General features: G+C 39.5%; 1 protein-coding gene across 4 annotated transcripts in view; it reads right to left on the bottom strand.

Annotated features, from left to right (window-relative positions):
* The window catches only part of TFDP1 (transcription factor Dp-1), a 50,943-nt gene that overhangs the window by 26,261 nt on the left and 417 nt on the right, over positions 1 to 24,265 (bottom strand). Inside the window, exons 1-3 of one of the 4 annotated variants that reach the window (XM_068137195.1) lie at positions 23,965 to 24,174; positions 23,010 to 23,093; positions 6,924 to 6,990 (exon numbers count right to left, since the gene is read on the bottom strand). In XM_068137195.1, coding sequence (XP_067993296.1) covers positions 6,924 to 6,990; positions 23,010 to 23,021 — 79 coding nt within the window. In that variant the 5' untranslated portion in view covers positions 23,022 to 23,093; positions 23,965 to 24,174. Of the gene's footprint in view, positions 1 to 6,923; positions 6,991 to 23,009; positions 23,094 to 23,337; positions 23,598 to 23,964; positions 24,175 to 24,265 lie in introns of those variants that run through there. The other 3 variants (XM_068137186.1, XM_068137178.1, XM_068137169.1) reach the window with 3 other exon arrangements.

The raw sequence follows: 24,265 nt of genomic DNA, 5'->3' as shown, positions 1-24,265 counted from the left end.
TTAAGATTTGACTGCATCCTGGGCTGCATTTGGCAGAGTACAGTGATATGTGAATATTCCCTTTTACTGTAGCACTCTAAGCTGTATGTAGATTACTCTGTTCAGTTTTGGGGCCCCACAGTGCAAGACAGGCCGCTGCTCAAGTGCATCCTACTATCTTCTCACTTACGTTAAGTGCAAACATTTTGCTCATATCCACCTGCAGGTGGAAGGATCTCTAGAAGGCTCCAAAATCTTCACACCATTCAAACACAGAATAACAACCTCTGAAGTTGGGGCATACACAAATCTTGTTTTGGATGGCAGTGAAGCAAAGCTAAGAATGTCATCTACAGTCAAAATTGGAAATAATACACAGAAAAATAAGAATTTCAAAGCTACAGAATGCTAGCATGGCAGTCAGGACACAACCAGCTAAGTCCTCGATTTTTCTACACAACTATCAGTGAATGAGGTAACAAAAGAAACATCTAAAAAAACCCAAACCCATCCTGGAACAACTAAGTATTGTATCAACATCTTTAAAAAGAAATTTTTTTCTGTGTGAATTCACAGTGCAACTCTTTTTACCTCAAAGCATACTGACAACAGAAAACTGTGTCCTAAAGTCTCAAACGAACTAACCTGTTTTAACACAGTGACCACAGCAATGCTTGACAACTGTCTCATCTAGTGTCATCAACACCATATGGAGTTGAATAGAAATCAAATGTCGTGCAACTCTCTCAAGGATTGTTTATAGTATTTTCTATGAATTTTGCTTCACCAAATCTATATCCTAAATCACTGAACCTGAACTCTTGCCTTCTTCCACATGTGACAAGAATCTTGAAGAGACAGCTATAATTAAAGCACTAGCTTAAAGGTGCAATTTAAAGTGCCTTTTATCAAGTCCACCTCACTTTCAAAGAAAAACATTCCTTACCACAAAAGCATTAACTCAACTAGTTTTAGATTATTAGATCACCTATACAGGGAGAATATGTACAGAGTATACTTAGATCTGCAAAAGACAGATACCATTCCTGTGAAGTTGAAGTTTTGCAGTTTTCAACATCTTTCCTGCAAACACCTCAGATATTTTATGATTCATAGTTACATTTTCAGAAAATAGTGAACTCTCTTTGAGGGTATAGACATACTCTAAGATGTCTCTACTTGGGTGCCAAGTCAAAAATACCTCTGCTTATTGAGCAAGACACACCATCCTGTTAAGACAGTAAACATGCTTACAGAGCAATTCTGAACACTTTTATAAAGGTGTTATCTTCCATAGTGCGCAGTACTACTAATTTCTTAAGTAATTTCTTACCTCAACTCAAGACTTTTAGGTGATTCTTAACATCCTTAGATATGATTAATAATACTTTAGGTATTACAAACCCGTCTTTCCAAGTCTGTGTTGAAATAAACTGTGTGGTCGACCTTTAGAGTTATTTAAAAGCCTTTTCAGACTTTAAAAAGAACATTTCTATTTGCAGCAACCGTTTTATTTCCAGGCCTCAATTCTTGACTTCAGATAACTAACTTTAGATAATAATAATTGTTTGGATTTACCTCAGCTGCATTTTAAAATCAATGTTTTCATACACACACACACACACACATATGATTCCTAAAGAATGAATCACAGGTTCCGAAATAGATCCCTGCTTCTGTTCCAGAGGAACAATTCCAGTCACTACCAACAAGCCAGGAGTTTGATCTTTCAAACTAATTTAGCAAAAACATTACATTGCAAGTTTCTTGTCATAGAAATAAAGCTAACAAGACAATCTTACAGTTAGTTAGGCAGTGTTGAAATGCAGTAGTCTAAATAAATTTTAAAATTCACATATTTAACTTTTTTAAATATCAGATCTAGAAGGACAATGAAGTTCTTTATGCGCATAAAAAGTAAAACTTTAAAGTGTAAGAGGTGAAAGGAACTGAAGACATCTTTTACAAGTATTTTCTGATTCTGTACCAATAATGCCACCTACTGGCACGACAGAAGATCCAAATTTCATAAGTAATTTAAAAATTGATTTAAGAGCTCTAATACCATTAGACACCTTTTCTCTTGAACTCAGCTGAAGCAGATCATTTCTTTTACCCAGATCTCTTCACAAACAAGGGGCAGGATTAGAACAATTCTATTCAAGACCTAAATATGAGCACTAATTTGTAAATAGCAAGGACCAGAATATAGGCATTTTCTTCAAGATGCAGCCTCCCAGAACAGCAAAATTACTAAGTCTCTAAAATTCATGGACAAGTAAGTTTTAGAAGGCACAAACTTTTGAGAAAGTTTTACTGGTTCAACATCTATTAAAAATTCTTTCCATCCTTCTAACCCCTGTATGTATTTCCTAATGCTCAAAACTAATTCTGATTATAATTATCACTCAATCGACTTGAAAATTAGCAATTTCAGGTTTAAGCAATTAGCCAGGTGGATATCAAAATGAAGTCAGGAATTAGCAAAATCTATTTTTTTTTTAAATCCCAGAATGGAAACAAACTAAAATAATAACTAGAATATCCAAATGAGATTACTCTTCTCTCATAACCAAGGCATGCAAAAGAAGCAAACAGCTGCTTTTGGATTTTAGTCCACAACTAAACTGCTCTCATTCTGTCTTTGATAAAGCAATTTAGAATAGAGTATTTTCAGTAGGAAGGGACCTACAGTGATAATCTAGCCCAACTGCTTGACTGCTTCAAGGCTCACCAGAAGTTAAAACACATTGTTAAGAGCATTGTCCAAATGCCTCAAACACTGACAGGCTTGGGGCACTGAGCACCTCTCCAGAAAGCCTGTTAACAAGGTTTGAATACACTTTCAATAAGAAATGGTTTCTCATGTCCAGTCCAAATCACCCCTGGTGCAGCTTTGAACAATTCCTGTAAGTCCTATCACTGGATTCCAAGGAGAAGAGATTGGCATCTCCTTTCCATTTCCCCTCCTTAGGAAGTTGTAGAGAGCAATGTGGTTAGTCCCTCAGTCTCTTTCCTCCAAACTAGACAAGCCCAGAGACCTCAGCCACTCCTCAGAGGATATGCCTTACATTCTTTAGCCATCTTTGTTACTCTCCTCTGGAAGCATTCATGGACCTTCGCTTCCTTCTTAAACTGTAGGGCCCTGAACCACACACAGTAGTCAAGGTTGAGGCTGCACCAATGCTGAATACAACAGGACAATCACCTCTGTCAGCCAGCTTATTATGGTGTGTTTGATGCACCCCAGAGTGCAGTTTGCCCTCTTGGCTTCCAGGGCAGGCTGCTGTCAACCAGCAACCCCAGAATACTTGTCATTATTAACAGAAAAGAGATAGAGATACAAATCACAATTTGGGTGCCATTAATTCCACCCCCCCCTCCCCATTTGACCATTGCAATATTCATCAATGTTGCTTCTAGTTAAAATTTCAGGGTTTACTTGGATTAATGGAGGCACAATTTCTACCAAGGCCATTCCTGAACACAGAGAAACAAGCAAAGGAAAGGGCCTTATGTCATGACATTCCCAGCAACTGCAGTTTTAGAGGTAAAAAAAAAAACCAGCAAAGGCAATTGGATGTTTAAGAATGAGACAAGGAAACTTACAACTACTTTAAATGGGATTTTGCATTGCTCCACAATGTCACAATTGAAGTTGACAGTAAATAAAACAGCACAGGGCAAGTAGTGTATATGAACCCAAGTGTCTTAATTGGACTTTATCTGCAAGAGGACTCCTGAATTACCATTTGCTGTGCATATTAACTCAGTAGCAGTCACCAGCAAAGTTACCAGCATCTGGTACTGTTCAGGATTTCCTGAAACAACAATCTCCCTCCTCAGACACTCTGCACATTATATTGTCACTCCTCACTTGAACAGGGTTATAGCAGAAAAACACCTTCCTGATTACCAAGTGTAACAAACCTTTCATGGCTGCACTTGTACCAGATCAAACCACTATAGAGCAAATCTGGGAATCTGTGCCACTTGAACCTTACCACACCACAAACAACTTAACCCAAAGCTGCACTACGATGTGAATGTCATATATCATGTCCTTCCAACAGAACCATCCTAGAGCGAAACATACTGAAAGCCCTATTCACTTAAGTTTTCTCATCCAAGGAATGGCAAATACTCAAATAGTAAAGGTATTTGTCAAAAAACACATTTTCATCAAGAAAAAAAATTATTAGGAAAAAAAAATCTTTACACAATTTGGGAATCAATATGGCCCTAGATCAAACTGGGCTGATACAACTGAAGTGTCAGTCTGCCGATAACTTTTTGCAAGCATGGCCTTATGACCCAGCAGATTAAAAAATAAATCAACAAACAACACAACCACCCCAAACACTAAGGAGGAAAAGCAAACAAATAAAAACCACCACATGATGATGGGGATTTTAAAAATTATGTCCATCAGAGAATAGGAAGATTCCTTCCTGAGCCTCTTCAATTCATCCGCAGAACTACAGCATACAGCTTTCCACAAGGCAGCAGAAATATTACACTCTGTTTTTATCTATTGCTGTGGACTGAATCCTCTGCTCTGTGAAACTAAAAGCAATTTTGTGCAAACTTAGCTAGAGAACAGGACTGTAATTTTTCATATAAGGGCATGTAATGCACCTAGCTGCTTTTAGAAAGCATATAATACTTTTGTGCATAGCAGTTACATTTAAGATTCTAACATTCAAAGACTACACAATCCCCTAGAAATTTGTTAAAAAGTGGCAACTACATTAGTAAATAAATTCTGATACGTATCTGATACTTCAACAAAATATTTTAAGCTCTCATTGTGATTGCATATAAAACAGACAAGTTAGAGACAAGAAATACAAAACAAACAAGCCAAGAGAAACAGTTGTTTCTTCTCAATATTAAGAATTTATTTGCTATCCGTAACTTTACAAAACTCCCCTAAAAGAAATGAGGTGAGGAAATTAACTGAGGTTAGCTTAGTTTGCTTCTATTTTAATGATTGCATACACTGATAATGGAGCTGGACTTTCAAACTGGAGGAGCTGTAAGCTTATAATAAAGTCTTTGATCACTTGACTTTTAGAAATTCTACAAGCAATGAAATACCCTCTGTTTTGCCCTGTTCTACTTCCACAACTATGTAACGAAGGAAGATTCATGTTTCGAATTCTTGCTGTCTAGACTGCACAGCCTGGTTTTGACTAGCTCTCCACTGACTGTAAGGGAGCCTAGACACAGATGCCCTCATGGATGTGAAACATCCCTGGTATCTACCCCTGACAGAAATGTCAGTTTTACTGCCCACAGGGGGATGGAAAATAGTATAGCTGTTAAGGATCAGGCATCTACCTACACACTTTTTTTTGTTCAGAGGTATGTGATTGTGCTTACAAATATACACCCAGACCAGTTAAAGAGTGTCAGTTATTCCTCTCTTAGTGCCTTCTCCAGCAAAAAATGTATCATAGGTGGATTACAGCCTCTTTTTGTATAACAATCTCTATTTTAGACAAGTGAATATCAAAGACAGCCTAGCAAATTTCCCAATGAAATATGTGATGCACCTAGAAAAACTGGTGGGGACAGAAGTTAGAATTTCTGCAGTCTATGAAAATTAATATGAGTTTCCTGAAACAGTATATGAAAGGCTAGAGCAATAATACTAACGGATTTCACCTGAACTGGACTACAGGTTAATCTGAGAGTACTACTGTAATGCATAAAGTCAATAGATTTGTCAGCAGTGAGGTTTATGAGACAAGAAGTAGGTGACTGTGTCCTAATAAATTTCACCCTACTCAGTACGCAGTCTATCAAAGCACACCATCTGTCACACACCAGATTAAATCAAATTACTATCGTTTGGAAGCAATGCCAAAGCAAAATAGCCATTTCACCAAAGTCTACTGTGAGATGCCTGTGAATAAAACATGACACACAAATTAATGACAACTCTGTACAAATATGGCTGATGCTTCATTTGGAGGCATATACACTACTCTGGTGACTCACGTTCCATTTGATGAAGCAATCAAACAGTGATGATAAGGAACATACAGAGGACAGAGCTCATCTGATGAGGATTCTAGGAAACAAATGGCTAAAACTAAAGACTACTAAGGTACCTACTCTTTATAAGTAATAGTTGAATAAGCATACTGGAGGAAACAAGCTGAAAAATGTCACCAGCAAAATGTACAAAGTGGCAAGAATATCCTTAACTAGAAATCAGAGAATAGTTCTACTGCCTCACTATGGAAACAGACTTCCCATAAGAACACAGGAGACAAAAAACTAATTTTCATATATAGCATAATCATCTTCTAGAAGAGGATATATGACATAGCTGTATGGAACTGCAGGCAACTGGAACTTGGTGAATCTCTTTTTCCCCCCCGGAACAATGTTAACTGCGAAGTGCAGTTCCTAACTCCTCAAACATTTACACACGCTTAGTTTTTGAGTTTAGGTATCAAGTCCAAGTCTACAGACTGTGTTTTATTAAACTGCTCAATTACACTCTACTACCATAGACACAGAAATCCAAAATAGTTCTGTTCAAAATAATCTTTCAGACAGCTTTGCACTTGTATGGATTCACAATGACAAAAACTGTCAAAACTCACTTCAAACTTTCACACTCCTGCATTGTTCCCATTTGCAAAAACATAGCCGCCCCCCCCCAAATATGTTTTAGACCATCCTTTACACTTAAAACACAAACTACACTAATGAGAATATCACACATAGGATGACAAACCACCACTGAACTTCACACAGTTCAAATACCATTATAAACCATAGAAAAATCTATAATCTGCTTGCTGATTAAGATATTGCTTAAGAAAAGCTTTAAAAAAATATGCTAAGCAAGCTGTTTAAAGTCAGTAACATCCGTAACAACGCAAAAAACCCAATCAATCTCGTCTTACTCAAAATTGTGTTCTTACCTTTTCCAGGACTTAGGTTTTGGTCTATGAACACCTTAAGCTCTCCATTGGCTTCAATCAGTCCAGCCTGTTAAATAAAGTGACTTTTATTAGATTCACAAACACAGATAGCCTTTTTATTGTTAAAGGTGTAAGACACACAAAGGAATCTCTGCTGCTACATTTTGTCACAGATCTGTTTATGGCATAGTATTTGCTAAATGTTAATAACTTGATTTCATAAATACTGTATTTGTAAAAAGCAAGCAGAAAATCAGTTATACTTACTTTTCTATTTTGTGTCCCAACTGAGGTCTTACAGCATACATGCACTATTTTAACATAAAGCTGAACATCCTTTTAATTAAAACCAGACACCCGTCACTACCCCATTTTCTGTGTACCCTGCCTACTACAGAAGTTAACATTATAGCAAAAAGCAGCAGAGGTGGCAGAGAGCATGTTAAGCCACTTTAATCAGAAAAAAGGCATTGTAAAGAAACACCTTGAGATTTTCACTGTATTTTTAAAGATCATAATATAGAGCTCTTAAATGACAAAGCTATAGGATGACATTCACATTTCCTTTGAGAAAGCTCACAGTAGAAGTAATTTAAAAAAAGACTATTAAATTTTGGATAGGAAACTCTTGATGCAGTAATTCCTTGATGGTTCCAGACAAAACAGTTCTGAGAAAAAATAATCAACACAGGACACAGACTGCATACATTTAGAAAGAACAGCAGGAAAATCAACGCTTGTATTAACCACAATTTGGCTTCTGGTGTTACAGAGGCTGAAAAGTCCCTAGTTGCATTTAGTGCACAGGTAGTATTTGCAGGCCACCGCCAATCTTCAAAAGACATTTAAGTGTTTTACTGTCAGTCAGCAGCAGTGTCTACCTGAAGAGCCCTACTTTTGTCAGAAGTTCAACAAACCAAGTATGCCACTAGAGGATGCTGTGGTGCTGTTATTAGACAGGTTTATGATGGCAATAGTTTCCCATTCTCAGGAAAGACTGAGAACTTCACAAAAATTAAAGGGGAGTGGGGAAAGGAGCACTGAGGATAGGCTGAGAAGTGAGCAGGAGAGAAATTTTGCTAAGGGAAGCACAGAGCAATGACCAGTAATGGTAGCAATGAGGACCTGGTGGCACAAAAGGAAACTTAAGTGAGGTGACAGCAGAACTGATGGGTAGAATGAAGAGCCTGTAGCAGTTTTGTCTTCTGTTCTAAATTCCTAAATGACACTGCTTTAAAGGGACTCTAACCACTCACCAGTAAACAAAAAATGCCTCTTCTCCATCTTGCCTACAGCAGGGATTCATAGAGTTCGTAGAGTCATACAGCAATAGGGATTGGAAGGGACCTTTGGAGATCATCTAGTCCAACACCCTTGCCAAAGCACATCACCAGGGGAACTCATCCAGGTGGGTTTTGAATGTCTCCAGATGAGACTCCATGACCTCTCCTGGCAGCCTGTTCCAGTGCTCTGTAACCCTCACAGCAAACATTTTTTTTTCTCGTGTTAAGGTGGAGCCCCTCCTGTGTTCTAGTTTCCTATCATGGGGCACCACTGAAAAGAGACTGATCCCTTCTTGACACGCACCCTTTAGATATTTATAAACATATTATATTCAAAGGTTAACTTGAACAAATGAGAGTTTTACTGCCCTATTAACAGGCACCAGTGCTTGTTATAGGTCTAACTCTTCACCACACTTACTACATAAATCAGAAGGGCAACAGACTTATCAGACATTATCAAAGAAAGAAGGTATATTCAGCAACATGAAATCAGTATCACATACGAAGGCATTACTAGAACAACACTACAATTACAATCCAGACCAATGGAACCTATGTGCCATATGAAGATGAATTTTTGGTATGTGTTGCACTATACACCTATTCTACCACAATTTCACAATGTGGTGGGTTGAAAATTCTTCCCCCAACACTAAATTTGCCAGACCAGCTCAGTTGGAAGCAAACAAAAGCTGTATTTACAAGCAAAACTAAATCTACAATGAAATGCAATGAATATGTACAAAATACAGAGTATTTACAATATTTACAGATATTTACAATTAATGGACAGCACAAGGACCCCTCTGGTCAAAGACCAGAGGAAGCTAATAGCTTCTCCTCCCCTTACTCCCTCCCTGTACACAAAAGGGACAAAAGAAAGGAACAGAGAGACATTAGACTTAGCCAAAACAATGTAGACAAGGTGAAGCAGAAGCAAGTTAGTATCTCTCCCAGAGCAAAGAAGTGAGAGAAGAAGAGAGAAATTATTTACATTACCAGATTAAGTCCATTTCCTTTCCAATGGGATTGTTTAGAACTATCATTATTTTCCTTTTAATACCCAATAGTGATTTAGTTACATTCTACCACTTTCTGTTCAAGATCTGTGAAAAAAATTTTAAAGGTGCACACAACAAGAGTGTTTAACCACAGAAGTGCAAGCTCATTATTTCTCTAAATGTTCAGTTTCTCTTTAACAGCAGAAAGAGGAGGTTTGTAATCAAGGATTCCTGTAAATTCTCTTTTCTATGAGAATCAAAGATACCAATGAGACTGGAAAGACATTTAATACATTGAGTTTGTGAACAGTGAACCACCAAGAAAATGTCTGCTTTCATCTACAATGTCTTTCATTTTAGAAGTACATGAATTTAAATTTAATTACAATCATTCATCAGTTTAACATGTAAAAGCAAATGTGCATCAAGTTCACAGGTCCGTTATAGTGGTAGCCCAAACCCAAATATTTCAGTAGTGCAAATCCAAGCATTAGATGCAAATCATTATTTTAGTAATTAGAACATTAGGCAAATCAATAATCAATTACTTATGGGTCCCTTTCTATTCTCATCTCCAATAAATAATTTCTGTTTATTCATTTTAGCTTTACATATTCAACCAACTACCACAATAACACTCTCCCAAACCTGAAGTTTCATTCTACATAATTAAAATTTACAGTGACAAGTATTACCCAAAACAATATGTAACTCCAAAACCCACAATCTAATCTAGCAGGGTTAAGTTAGTCCTCTATACCCTTAAGCATGCTTTTGTGTGACTTAAATTACCTAAGTCACTGACAAACTGGAGAAAATATGGGGGAAACACTGCATTTAATCAATAAGAGAATAGAATTTGCAAAATACAGAGAACAAGAACCACTCCTTTCTGATTCACATTGATGCAGTGTACAGCAGTTAAACTTCCACCACCTTTAGAAATCAGTGTCTTATTAAAGGTTCCATTCTAGCAGTTAAAATGGCTAGCAAATACTCAACTCATTCATAAGAGTAAGCCTAGGAGAAACTCCAAGAAAACTACATGGAAAGATTACTACCAAATCCCACAGCAAACAGCAACCCTTGCAGCCCTTATTCATAATGAAAACTGATTTCTAGCAAAAATTCTGTTACCTCACCTTCAGTATACCCTTCTGGATACACTACTTAATCCTACAGTTACAAATATTTATTGCTACTTTTGAGTCTCCTTAGTCAGTTGCAATCTTCTGATGAGAGAAAACTTCAAAGAAATTTCTCCATATTTACTCTAAAATGGAAATGCTATTAAAAAAATAAAATCTGTGTGTATTCTGAAGAAATTCCCACTCTTTTTCAAGTAGAGATAAGGATTAGTCCTCCATAACCTACCTATCAAGCACCCAAAGGAAAGGAAAGAGGAAAATGTGACCAATAGTGCCAATTAGGTATATCACAGGCACAGATTCATAAAATAAGCAAATAAAGCAAACACACCACCCCCTCCAAACAAAGCCCCAAGTAAATACGAAAACCAAACACATTAGCAAGAAGCATCTGATTTTCTCCAATGGAAAAGACATTTTCTGCCAAGAAAGGTACAGACATCAAGGAAATTCTATTTTCTGATGGGCAAATACACAGGGTTTTCAGGCCTTATCAAGCTAGTTGTAGCAAATTTTTATTTTTTCACCTGATAATGTAATTTTTTCCATACTCAACATTACATTCTTCTCACGATTCTCTAATTAATTTACTTCCTCTGATTATAACACCAGGGCTCCTTGAAATAGTATCATGCTCAATATTCAATTCTGAAAGCTTATTAAGTGCATGAAACTTCACAGTGTAGCTTTGCTCTCTTCTTCAGAGAGACAGACTGGCTATGTATATACCTCTCTATGGCTACATAAAGAAACTCCTTAACAAGGAATACATCCTTTATGCTTTCCACATTACAATAAAATCAACAGCAATTTTTAAAAATAGCTTCTGACACTCAAAGTATCTAAACTGTAGTAACTCAAGCTCTTTCCACAGATCAAAGGAGTAAGTTTAATGACCACTGTTCAAAGTAGTAAATATGGTAATTTTAACGGTGGAAGCGGTGTTGGAGATGAGACCCCAACTATCACCCAGGCTTTATCTCACCAAATTATTCAGAACTCCTAAGGAAAAGAAAACAACTGATGGGCTAAACACATAAAAAATTCAATTTTGGACTGCTATGAGATCATCAGCAGTCATATGGACTAGGAAGTCTATTTTTGTTTTGTTTACAAGTAAAAGCTGAGAAGCATTACAAGTGCTCTCAGCCTGAAAGTCAGTAAATTGGGAAATATATCTTTTTGTTGGGATTAAAGTTAATCTGTAACAAAATTTGCTACAAATGCAGACAATTTCACTTACTACTAGTACTAATTTTTTTTAAAGTCCTGTATTGCAGACAACTGTAGAATAATTTAACATCTTACAAACTAGCATTTGTGGTCTCTGGAATAATGCAGTAGAAACTCAACAGCCTTAACAACAAAAGTTTCATTTCTTCCACAGCTTTCCAAACCTGCAACTCAATTTCTTAATAAAAACTTGCATAAAATTATTCACTAAACCTTTAAACTAAAAAGACACAGGTTGAATTTGGACTGAAAGACAAGGATCCTATGAAGTCATAACCAAGAAGTTTGACTACAGTGAGGCTGAACCAAGTTTTTAAGCAAAAGTTTAAACAGAGAGGAAAGGACCCCCTCATCCCTGTCACATGAGTAAACATGGGGAACAGAAGGGTGCTTTTGTGCCAAAGAAATATATCTTCTATCTCTCCCATTTGAAGTATACTTCCTGAAAAAGAGCTGAAAGAAGGGCATAAAGGATAAACAGAAACTAAAATATTTGACAGAAGGTATTTCTCAGAATAGAACTTTTCAGTTGCTAACAGCAAATTAAACCCACAAGATTTGAGGCACAGGACTGCATTTGACAACGCCACAAGAGATGCGGGCATCAAATGTAACAGTTAAAGAATGGAAGTTGGAATGGGACAGACAGAAAAACAGACAATTTTGGGACTAGCTGAGAAAGAGACAGAAAGTGAACCAGAAAATTAGAAGGAAGATGGCAGATGAAGTAGCGGAAAGAGAGTCATTGAGAAAGCGTAGGCAACAAAACTGATGAGAACCTAAAAGAGCTTTAATAGAACGAGACCAGATACTGTGAGAAGGAAAGAATGATGGAATTGAGAAGACAATCTATTCTAAATTACACTTTCAGTTGTATATAAGCTGGAACTCAGACTGAAGAGTTCAAAATTAATAAGGAAAAAAGTAGTAAAGGCAGAACCAGAAAATGGAAAAAGTGGGAAGGAAAAGTATTCCCACTAGAGTACATTTCCTCCCAGAGTTTGTGGAAGTTATCAGGAGGATGCCTCTCCTGTCAACAGGCATTTGCAAAGCCTACTAATAGCCAACCAGACCTCTTGATGCAAACCGCATCTACCTTGATCCATGCAGAGTGACGATCCCTAGCCACGTTAAAAAGCAGCAATAAAATGTAAAGGCCATGTGTGAATGCCATGCAATTTTACTATGTGCCACTTCATTAACAATGTAGAGGCTTTTTTGCCATATTTTAGTATCAAGAAGCAACAACTAACAGTGGCAAATCAGCAAACCTATTAAGTGGAGAATAGAATAGAATAAACCAGGTTAGAAGAGACCTTTGAGATCGAGTCAAACCTATCATCCAACACTATCTAATCAACTAAACCATGGCACCAAGCACCCCATCAAGTCTCTTCCTAAACACCTCCAGTGATGGTGACTCCACCACCTCCCTGGACAGCCCACTCCATAGAAAGAGTGATTGACCATTGAAGCTTAACATCCAGCCTAAACCTCCACTGGTGCAGCTTGAGACTGTGTCCTCTTGTTCTGGTGTGCTGGTTGCCTGGAAGAAGAGACTGACCCCCACCTGGCTACGACCTCCCTTCAGGTGGTTGTAGACAGCAATAAGGTCTGCCGTGAGCTTCCTCTTCTCCAGGCTAGGCAACCCCAGCTCCCTCAGCCTCTCCTCATAGGGCTTGTGGCACTTCAATGACTCCACCACCTCTCCAAACCCCTCCCCAGCTTTGTTGCCCTTCTCTGGACACGTTCCAGCAACTCAACATCTTTCCTAAACTGAGAGGCCCGGAACTGGACACAGGACTCAAGGTGTGGCATAACCAGTGCTGAGTACAGGGGCACAATGACTTCCCTGCTCCTGATACAGGCCAGGATGCCACTGGCCTTCTTGGCCACCTGGGCACACTGCAGGCTCATGTTCAGCCTACCATCAACCAGCACCCCCAGCTCCCTCTCTGCCTGGCTGCTCTCCAGCCACTCTGACCTCAGCCTGTAGCACTGCATGGGGTTGTTGTGGCTAATGTACAGAACCCAGCACTTAGATGTGTTTAATCTCATGCTATTGGACTCTGCCCATCTGTCCAGCCTATCAAGGTCCCTCTGCAGAGCTCTCCTACCCTCTAACAGACCAACTCCTGCCCCCAGTTTGGTGTCATCAGCAAATTTACAGATGATGGACTCAATCCCATCATCCAGATCATCAATAAAGATACTGAACAGGATGGGGCCCAAAACGGATCCCTGGGGGAAATCACTAGTGACTGGCTGCCAGCTGGATGTGGCATCATTCACTACCACTCTCTGGGCTTGGCCCTCCAGCCAGTTCCTAATCCAGCACAGAGTGCTGCTGTCCAAGCCATGGGCTGACAGCTTGGACAGGAGTTTGCTGTGCGGGACAGTTTCAAAGGCCTTGCTGAAGTCCAGGTAGACTACATCCACAGCCTTCCCCACATCCACCAGGCGGCTCACCTGATCATAGAAGGAGATCAGGTTGGTCAGGCAGGACCTGCCCTTCCTAAATCCATGCTGGCTGGGCCTGATCCCTTGGCCATCCTGTAAGTGCTGTGTGATTGCACTCAAGATGACCTGTTCCATAACCTTGCCTGGCACTGAGGTCAGGCTGACAGGTCTGTAATTCCCTGGCTCATCCAACCGGCCTTTCTTGGCCAGCTTCCAGTCAATTGGGACCTCTCCAGTGAGCGAGGACTGTTGAAAAATGACGTAGAGTGGCTTGGCCAGCTCATCTGCCAGCTCTCTCAGCACCCTAGGATGGATCCCATCTGGTCCTGTGGACTTGTACGTATCCAAGCAGCTAAGCAGGTCTCTAACTACTTCCTCCTAGATTACAGGGGAACTATACTGCTCCCTGAATCCATCTGCCAGTTCAGGAGGCCTGTTGTCCAAAAGACAACCTATCCTGCTATTAAAAATTGAGGCAAAGTAGGTGTTAAGTACCTCTGCCTTTTTATCATCTTTAGTTAACTATATTCCCTTCCATGTCCACTAAGGAGTGGAGAAGTGGAGGTTGTCCTTGCCCCTCCTCTTGCCATTAATGTATTTGTAGAAGGATTTTTTGTTGTCCTCCAAGCTTATACTAAGAAATACTGCTGCTTAAGCAACCTTGATTCTTCTTTCATCTCTATCCCTATGAAAACACCATTTTTAACATGATGACAATAGATTATTTTTACCATTGGATTCTCATCTCATTCAGGTACCAGAGCAAACATGCTGCTGGAATTAATTACAACATTAACTGAAGGATAAGCTTTTTTTATGGTGTGACAGTTTAGGTTGTTCCTTTAAAAAAAATTCCAAGCAAATCTACAGTTAGATGTAAAAAGGAAAACAAGAAAGATAATTCTAAACTAATTTCATTGGTCAGATGAGTGGGATGTAGTTTTAGGATCTTACATTCTTTTCTCACTCCGTCTCTTTCTGTTGGTGTGTCTGCTTCACAAAGGAGTTATCTACAACCTTGAGATAAGCAATACTAACTTCTTAACAATGCTTTGAGCTAACTAAAAGTCCCTCTAACATCTCTTCTTTTCTCTTTTCTTCTAATTAACCAGAGGAAAAGGGGAGGGGAGAGGTTGGGGGGGAGCGAGGCAGAATCCTCCTGCCCAAGGAGGATTTCTGTGCTGTTTTCTTTTTGTAAATGCTTGTATAATATTGTAAACACTGTATAATGTTGTACATATTCATTGCATTCCATTATTGCTTGTAAAATACAGCTTCTTTCCATTTCACTTCCCAGAATGAGTTCAGCTGAGCTTTTGTCGATGTGTGTGGGTTAAACCATCACATGGGACAACCAATTTAATTTTTAGTAAAAATTAAAAGCACTTAAAATATGAAGCAGAGTATTACAAGTACGTAAAGAAAGTTTTTGAATTTAAAACATCTGCTTTTCGTTTCGCAAATGAAGTCAGTGAGAACTATACTGTAAAACATAATATAAAAGAACTTTTGAAGTCAGGCTGTAGAGTCTGATCTTGCAAAATTCCCAGATGTGTCCTTTTACTGTGTCTCAGTAGCCTTCTAAAACAAGAGATCATATCTCATTCTCAGTTCATGGCAGCATCTTCAATATTAATGTATGTGTCAATTACTCTACAATGAGCTATAGCACAGAAATGGTAGAAAGAGGTGCTCAAGAAACTTGTGGACATGACACTTCAGGTTCTATGATTCTATTTTACAAGTTTTCCAAAAAGTGTACTTCAATTATCAGCACCTTAATTAGCAAGGCATCATCAAAGCACTAGATATTAAAGATCTAGATCACGCAAAATTATGAAGGTAAAAACTAAATGCAGGTTGATTAAGCATTGTCAATCTTTGTTCTGAACATGAGCTGCACTGATACTGCACATAAGTTGGACACCGAGTACACACAGAATGACACCTGATGCCTCCTTATTGTAGACTATGTCAAGATCATTAGGTGTCTTGGCTGATCTTTCAGAACAGAGCACAGCATGTAGAATCCACCAAAAATTAAATGAAAAATTCATTTTGAAGGTAAGTCAAACTGTGGTCCAATTTAAGCAATTGTGCAGATCAAAAACACCTCAGGAGTTAAAAATCAATATACTCTGTTGTTTCTTACAGTCATTCAATAGCCCAAGTGAAACAATCCCTGCAAAACTTAAAGCTGACACCTCCAAAACTAATTGCAAAGCTGTAAGAATGAAGCAAAATTTTGCATGAGATTTTTTGTGTATCACTAAAGCACTGCTTTGCCACTTTACTACATAAACTGATTAGACAAAAGCATTGTTTTGTGTCCTTCTAGACTAAACACTTATATACAGAGAGGGACTAGCAACAGCCACTTCCACAACTATCTCCTCATGCTATTCTAGCTTTGACCTTAACAGACTTCTGTTTTTACAGCCAAATCAAATCTTCACAGCTGTTTGCTCAACAGCATCTGAGCCAGAGCTGAAATCGACAAGTAATGTTAAACAGGACTCATTCTGAAACCATTTGCCTCATCAACCTTCTTATCAGTGTACTATAAAGCTACAGTGGCCCTCAATATAATTTTCAAGCAAGTCTGGGTAACCACTAATGCAATACTGGGACACTTAGCAAATGTAATGTAATGCAACATAAGACAAGTAGCCATCTGTGGGCTTGGGATATGGACCACCGTTAACCTTTAAAATCGAGTTGTCCACTATCAGTCTGAGAACCACTTCAACACAGAGAATGTTTAACAAATATTGGCCTATTTTTGCTCCCACTTCTAATTAGCCACAATAAATCTCAATGAAATGATATCCAGGCAAGCAAATACAAACACTGAAGTAAGTGATCCCTAGTGTAACCTAACTTTTAAAAGCTGTATTTTTGTTTAGCATGCTGTCAGAGCAGTGTGTTTACTAAGTAGCACTACAGAGAGCCACTGCTATTAGATGACACAGTGAGTTAATACATTTAAAGGCTACATGAAATCATTTTATTTACAGAAACTTCAGAGTTGTAATTTTCTGATACAAATAAATAAATATTTTAAAAAGAAAACTCTTATTGTGTATTTGGAATACAAAAAGGAAAGCTTAAAGAGCACTTTCCTTCTGCTTTCTTCTAAAAAGCACTTTTAAAAAAATTAACGTTCAAAACCCCTGACCAAAATGCCTTTATAGAAGACCTAATTTCATGATTATTTGATCTTCAGTTAGTAATCTTCTGAACATGTAAGAACTCATTAAAGGCAAGCAGAAATAGATCAAGCTACCAAGAAGTCACTGAACTAAAATGATATCAAAAAAGGTGCATGAACCACCTGAGAGCCGCTGAAGACTTAACTTCTCTAGTCTGCCTCACTGAAATTCCCAGTATGTAACCAAAAATAAACATAAAAGGAGAAACACACACTGGGATTTTAAGAAAAGTACAAAAAGTGGTTTTGAAGACTTCTCAATACTTTCTAGGCACTGAAAGCGCATAATGTAAAAAAGATCAAAAATACATCATTTCCTACATCCATTGGGCATTTTTTAATCCACTGTGGCGGGTTGAAGTTTCCCCTCCTAACATTAACTTTGCCAGACCAACTCAGTTAGAAGCAAATGAAGCTGTATTTACAAGCAAAATCTACACTCTACAATGGAATGTGATGAGTATGTACAAAACATACAGTATTTACAATATTATACAGATATTTACTTTAGCAAACAACACAAAAACTCCCCTGGGTCAAGAGACCAGAGAAGCCATTCCACTGCTGCTGCCCCCCACCATCCCAAGAGAGAAAGGAGCGGAGAGAGAGAAGCAGTGGGTTAGATTTAGACAAGGCCAGCCAAAGCATGCAGATTATCTCTCTTGAGTGAAGCAAAACCAGCCAGAGATCAGAAGAGAAAAAAAGGGAAGAATTGTTATGGTGCAGCTCATCTTATTCCAGACATTTACCCAATGAATTTGTTTAGAATAATCTTTTGTTTTCTTTTTTACACCCAACAGTGATTTGTTTATATTTTTCCACTTTTCTGCTTGAAATCCGTAACTGCATTTTAAAGACTTAACCTAAAATCACCACATCCACCATAAACAACTTTTTCAGATGACAGAGACTTGTTCAAGATTGATGTAGAAGCACTATATGGAAGCTATTAAAAAGTACAACCTTTGTGGTGTTCTAGTAAGATATACAGAAGCACAGATCTACTTTTCCCCAAATTTAGTAGAAATGCTGACCCATCCAGTAAAGTTGTGGAAAGAAATTAGTTTGCTGCAAGGGGTCTTAAACAGTATTTGAGCAAATTATTTATTCACACTGTGTAATAAATTCATTGGATTAGGTACCCAAGTGTGTTGAATACTCAATTAAAATAAACCATCAATGTTAATCTCTACATTCCTTGATCTCTTAAACAGTAATGTTAGATCAGGTGCTGAACTTCATGCAAGCAGAACTTGTTACAGTGACCTCAGATGTGCACAAGGCTTCGTTGTAAAATGAACATAGGCCACAACTACTACTTGATGAGATTAATTGAAGCACCATGAAATACTGGAGATACTGTAAGTTTTATGCAAAGTGGGGATTAAGAGAAAAAAGCCCCCAAAGAAATTCAAACAAAAAATGACAGTATAATAAAACATAATGTAAACAATATTTTAAAATCTAATTTTAGAACAAGCGGTTCCAAGATCAATGCTACTGTTGGCAACCTATGAAATGGTTCAAGAAAGAAATTTTAGACTGAGAAATTCCGAAAGCTAACAGTGGTGTCAGTTTTAAAAGTTTGTGAAATGCCAAATTCATTTTCAACTGTTATGTTCTTCATGAACAATTATTATTTTGTTACTGTGAATAATTCATGCCAAACTGAAACACTCATAACACCATAACAACTGCTATTAAGGTACAAAATTCAAATAATTATTTAGATATATGTAATTTTTGAGACCAGAAGGAATCTTACTCCTTTTGTCTAGCCCGTCTCCTCAGTACTTGTTGTAAGACTATGCATTTGACTAACCCGTCAAACAAAACCAGTTCCTGCAAGCGACTCCTGCATCTTCTCCTCTGTTTAACAGCGGTTTTTAGAGTCATAATGACTGGTTAAGAGGCTTCCACAGGTTATTCGCAACAAGAGTGAGAGAAGAAACAGGGTCACACCTCAAGTTGGATCTTCAGCTAGAGTTCAGAAAATGTTAATTTAGTGTTGGAAGGTGTGTTAACCAGCAATACTAAAAAAGTATTTATCTTTTTCATTCACAAGTAAGTCTCTATATAGCTGAACACAGAAGGGGCCACCAAGCAGTCCACAGTCTTATGCTGGGAGCTGGAAAATGAAAAATTGTTACCAAATTTACTTTCTTGCTACACTAATTCCTGTTTCTTCTTCAGATGCTGCATTCTGCCTTGTTTTAAGGATAGACGGGTCACTATTTCAGCAAGGGAACTGTACACCCCACAAACTATGAATCCAATGAATCTATCAAGCAGCACAAGTCAGCATAGGACCTCAGTGTGTACATTTGGCTCCAGCTCCTGCCTGGAAGGTGCCATATCTGTAAACAGTGGAAGAGTCTACAGTAGACTCACCAAAGAGTTAGAGAATGACAGATTAACCAGAAACAGGAATATAGGCTAAACTGGAGTTTCTGGAGATCTTCTGCCTGCAATGATTACCTGTGCTTCAGACCAAGAAATTTCCCATACAGTAAAAATGTGCACGTCAAACTGTACCCAACTCTACTGATCTCAATTAGTCATTTTGCCTCTTCCAAGCAATAAAACGATTCCACTCCCAAGGTATACAAGACCTTATGATGCTGCAGCTGGTGTTCCCTCATCCACACAAATGTTTTTTTTCACTATTTCTTTAAATCACACAAAAAAATAGCCTTTCTAGTAACCAAGACCTTCTGAGTTGTATGCGATATTCCATGGCCAATCTGCCTGACTGCTAGAATTGCTTCTCAGCTCCACACAATGCTCATTTACATAAACCCAAAAATGGCTACGCTCATTACCATTATACTGCAAAATGAGTTTGCTCCTTTTTTCCCCTTTACATTTACCTTTTATATAACAGTTAAAAAACAAAACACAAAACCCCCTGATATACGCTGACACTTTAACCTTCACAAGGTAGTATTTCTTTCTCCATTACTTATTTTTCAAATTGCCCAGCTACAACACTGCTTGTGATTATGCTCTTAAACTCCACCTGCAGACTCTTATTTAAGCTGCTACATATGAATGGTTTTTGGTTTTTCCTCACCTCATAGCTTCCTGACCACTGCCAAGGACAGCAAACTATTTTTTGAAAAATAAATAAAATGTTTAAAATCAGTGCTTTGTTGCTTATTTTCTCTTCATTGCACATTGGTAAAGTATTTGAGGCATACATTTTAAAGTATTATTTAACAGAATTTAGACTTGGGTCAAATAGCTCATAAGCATCATCTTGCCATCTTATCAGTAGTTCTGTAGTTATTTAATCCTTTATAAAAACATTTCATTGGGCTCAATTAATGTGTTCAGTTCTTCAGTAAAGGCTCATTTTGCAAACTTTTTGAAGTACTTCACTTTTCGCACAAATCAGTTTTTATAAGAAGGTATCAGAAGAGCTGGAAGCAAGTAACTACGGAGAAGTGCTCCCCTGTAGCAAGTGGGAGGGGTTCAGTAGGAGCATGTTTTCTTGTGGCACCTTGGCTCCACACCTTCCTCTTCTGCAGGGCTACTTGCTTCACCACCACCAGAGCAAGCACTGGCCCCAGCAGCGCAGGATAAGAATGGGATGCACACTGAGCCTGCATTCCCAGGATAGAGCACACTGAAGCATGCTTGGCCACATAAATGCCACCTGAAGCCCAGACTCGGCATTTTAGCAGCACAACCCTTACCACAGTTTATCCATCTCAACTCTGTTGAGAAAAAGGGAAGGAAGGGGCAGGGGCATTAATCAATTATGCCATCTTCTTCACCACAACATCTCATGGTCAGTTAGTACACTTGATAGGTGACACGGCAGAACTACAAGCCGTTAATCATAGGAATATTTCCCTGTCATTATGTTTAAATGTATAGCAGTGAGGGTCTTCAGAGACTCAGCACCCAGAAACCTAGCGATACTGTCTCTATCATGATCAATTCCACTACTGACTATGAAGAAATGCTGGATTTTTGACAAACTATACAGGAATAAATCTCCTTCCTCCTGAAAAGCTCAAATGTGTTATACCGATTAGCCTCACTATTTTTTAATATTAAATCAAATCTAACAGGGCCTGTAACCATACCTGGAAATTTATGTTTTCCCAGCATTCACTACACATTTTAGACATCATGTAATGGTGGGTATGTAACAGTCTGCAAAAAGGTAAGTAGTTCATCTTTCTTCCCTGAGGCAGGATTAAATACGTGTAGAGGTTTTTAAGAACAGGTTATACAATCCTTCAATTAAGATCTCATACCCTTTCTAGCTACCCTGCTCCAGTGCTCAAATACAGTTAAAATTTTACCTAAAACCTGATCTAGATTTTTGGTTTTCCAAATCCAATTATTAATTCTTGTAATAAAGACAGTGAAAGCAACTTGTTTCCCTACCTGTAGTATCTTATTTCTTAAATTTATTATTATGTATGTTATTACTCCTTTAACTACTCTCTTTTCCAGAACAAGCTAGATCTTTAAATAATTATGTTCTTTCTTAGATGCTTTATTCTCATTCTGCTCCCCTAGACCTTCCAGGCTATTAATCTGTGTTTCCAGGTGCTAGAACTTCTTTGCTCAGTCAATCTTTCACGCAAAACCTACTATTAAACAAACATACATTAGTATCTCAATTACTTTGAGCTGTTTCTACTTCACTTCCTAGTCTAACATTCCTCTTTCATTTTCTTCCCGCTTATACAGCCTTTCATTCCATGAACTCTGCTATCTATAACATACTTGGCCACCCTTATCTCTTCCAGGCAAGTTTTAAGTGACTACGTATTTCTGGTTGTTTCTCTGCACATTAAGATATTTTTCAGTTGCTCCTGAGCTACCAAAATTCTCTAAAAGATCAGTTTGTTAAATCGAGCCCTACTTCATGTCAATTCCTCCAACCAGTCTCCATTATATTGTAACCTACTGTTGAAGAATTTGCACTGTACCACTTTTCCTCAGCTTGTATGCTGTTAGGTTTTGGGGTTTTTTTAAGGGGAAACAGTTTCTAATTTGTATATAGAGTATTAGCTTGTCTAATTTTTAATAAAAAATGTGAAATCCCAATCACTTACATCTTAATGGCAGAACCTGGTTACTTTTATGAGTACTGGACGGGTAAAGTACAAGTATGGCTCAAGACGTAGATTACAGAATCAAAGCCACTAACCTTAACATCAGTGATAGCGGAAGTCTACGATGAAAGTCCCCAAAGTCTGTTTTTACTGATACTAACTGGCATATTTTGGTAGACAGAGGCAAATAATGATCATGTAAGTAGACTGAACCCTTTTCACTTGTTTGAATGTATAATATGCCCTTGAACACAACAAAGGCCAATGCCAGTCAACAACAGCAGTCAATGACAGTTATCTGGACAGTACTTGCTGTTTGTTTTTTTAAACACAATTCAAAACCAAGTTGTTTTGGTATTCAGTATGAATACACATATAGTGCTCAATATGAACACACCTAATGTCAATGGCCAAAGTGTTTTCATGAGCATAGTGAATTCTTAAGAGTAATTACTCTGAAAAAATGGCTAGAGATCTGAAGGTGGTTTATGCTGTTAGTTCTACAGGAAAACACAGCATAAGCTTGACATACAATGTAGATAAAGTTAAGTTTTGCATATTCATTAATGAAAACTATAATAAAGTATAACCTTGTTTGCTTTTGTTAACAAAAACAAACATATTCTATCATCTATGGTTTCACATATTATGCACTACAAATACACTTACATCTTTTGCCATGTTACCCAAGCTAAAAATCAGTCTTCTTAAAATCTTGACGTCTGCACGGCACAGAGACAATGATGCTATTTTCTAGAAAGCAAGTAAAGACAACATCAGCTACCAAAATGAGAAGAGGGAAAGTTCTTACAACAGAAATTATTGAGTACCAGCAAATACAATTTAGTGTTGCAAACACCGTTTTTTAAAAAGTTCACTGTCATCACCCATGCATGTCTTAAGCCCCCACCCCAAGGTTCCCATGTGGGAAACACTCCCTTTTCCGACAGAAGGGTGAGTCCTCCCGTGGCAGGAGCGCCCTTCCCCCAGCACGTACCCGATCGCGGCGGGGTAGCAGGCAGCCCGAGCTGGGCCGGTCCCTGTCCAGCTGCACCCCTCGCAACACCCAGAGAGCTAGGCGCGGGCAGAAGCGGCGGGGAAGGAGATCACTCCTTTGGCCTCCTCCTCTCCTCCCCACTTCCAGTAGCAGGCACAAGTAGGCCCCAGGGGCCAGCTCCCCCCGGGGCCTTGCCACCCCCGTCTCCTCCTCCTCGTCCTCGCAGGCGGACGGGCCGCGCTGCACCAGGAGGCAAGGACCGGCAGTCGCCACCCAGCCGCGGGCACTCAGTGCCCGTCCACCACCCCCACCGCGCCCCCCGACCAGGGCCTCACCGCCCGGGCAAAGCCCTAAGCCCCGCGCCGCCTCCCCTCAGCAGCGAGGGGCCGCGCTAATCGCCTCATAGGCAGCGGGGGCACGAGGAAGGGGGGACGCGCCAGGCGGCACCGACGGCGATGGGGGGAAGGGGCGGCGGGTGTGGTAGAGGGGTCCACCTCGCCCTCACCCTCGCCCCGCCGGCGGCAGCACCCCGCGGCGCCCCCTCCTCCCATTCCACCTCCACCCTCTCCGCCGCTCCAATACTCCCCATCCTCCCGATAGTGCAGGCTGGCCCGGGGCTACCCGCACCTGAGCGGCCGAAGGCAGAGAGAGCCGGCTCCATCCCCCGCCGCCGCCCCCAGACAGGGACCTGGAGCGCGGAGCGGGAGCACCCCCCGCCTGCCGCCGCCGCGCTGCTGCGGAGGCGCCCAACTGCACATGTGCGGCGGCGGCGCGCGCGGGCCTGGCGAGCTCGGCGGGAGGGGGCAGGGGAGGAGGGAGCCGGGCGCGGGGGGAGGCGGCGGGAGACCAACGGCCTCAACGGCAGTTCTGAAGGGGTGGGGGGCCGGCAGGGACCGCCCCCATCTCCGCTGCTCCGGGGAAGGGGGTG

Source organism: Melanerpes formicivorus, unplaced genomic scaffold, assembly GCF_026170545.1.
Source record: "Melanerpes formicivorus ecotype bairdi unplaced genomic scaffold, bMelFor1.0.p_v2 SCAF_1, whole genome shotgun sequence".
NCBI classification, from domain to species: domain Eukaryota; kingdom Metazoa; phylum Chordata; class Aves; order Piciformes; family Picidae; genus Melanerpes; species Melanerpes formicivorus.
Note: the sequence above shows the minus strand (reverse complement) of the source record. Positions and strands in the feature narration are given on the sequence as shown.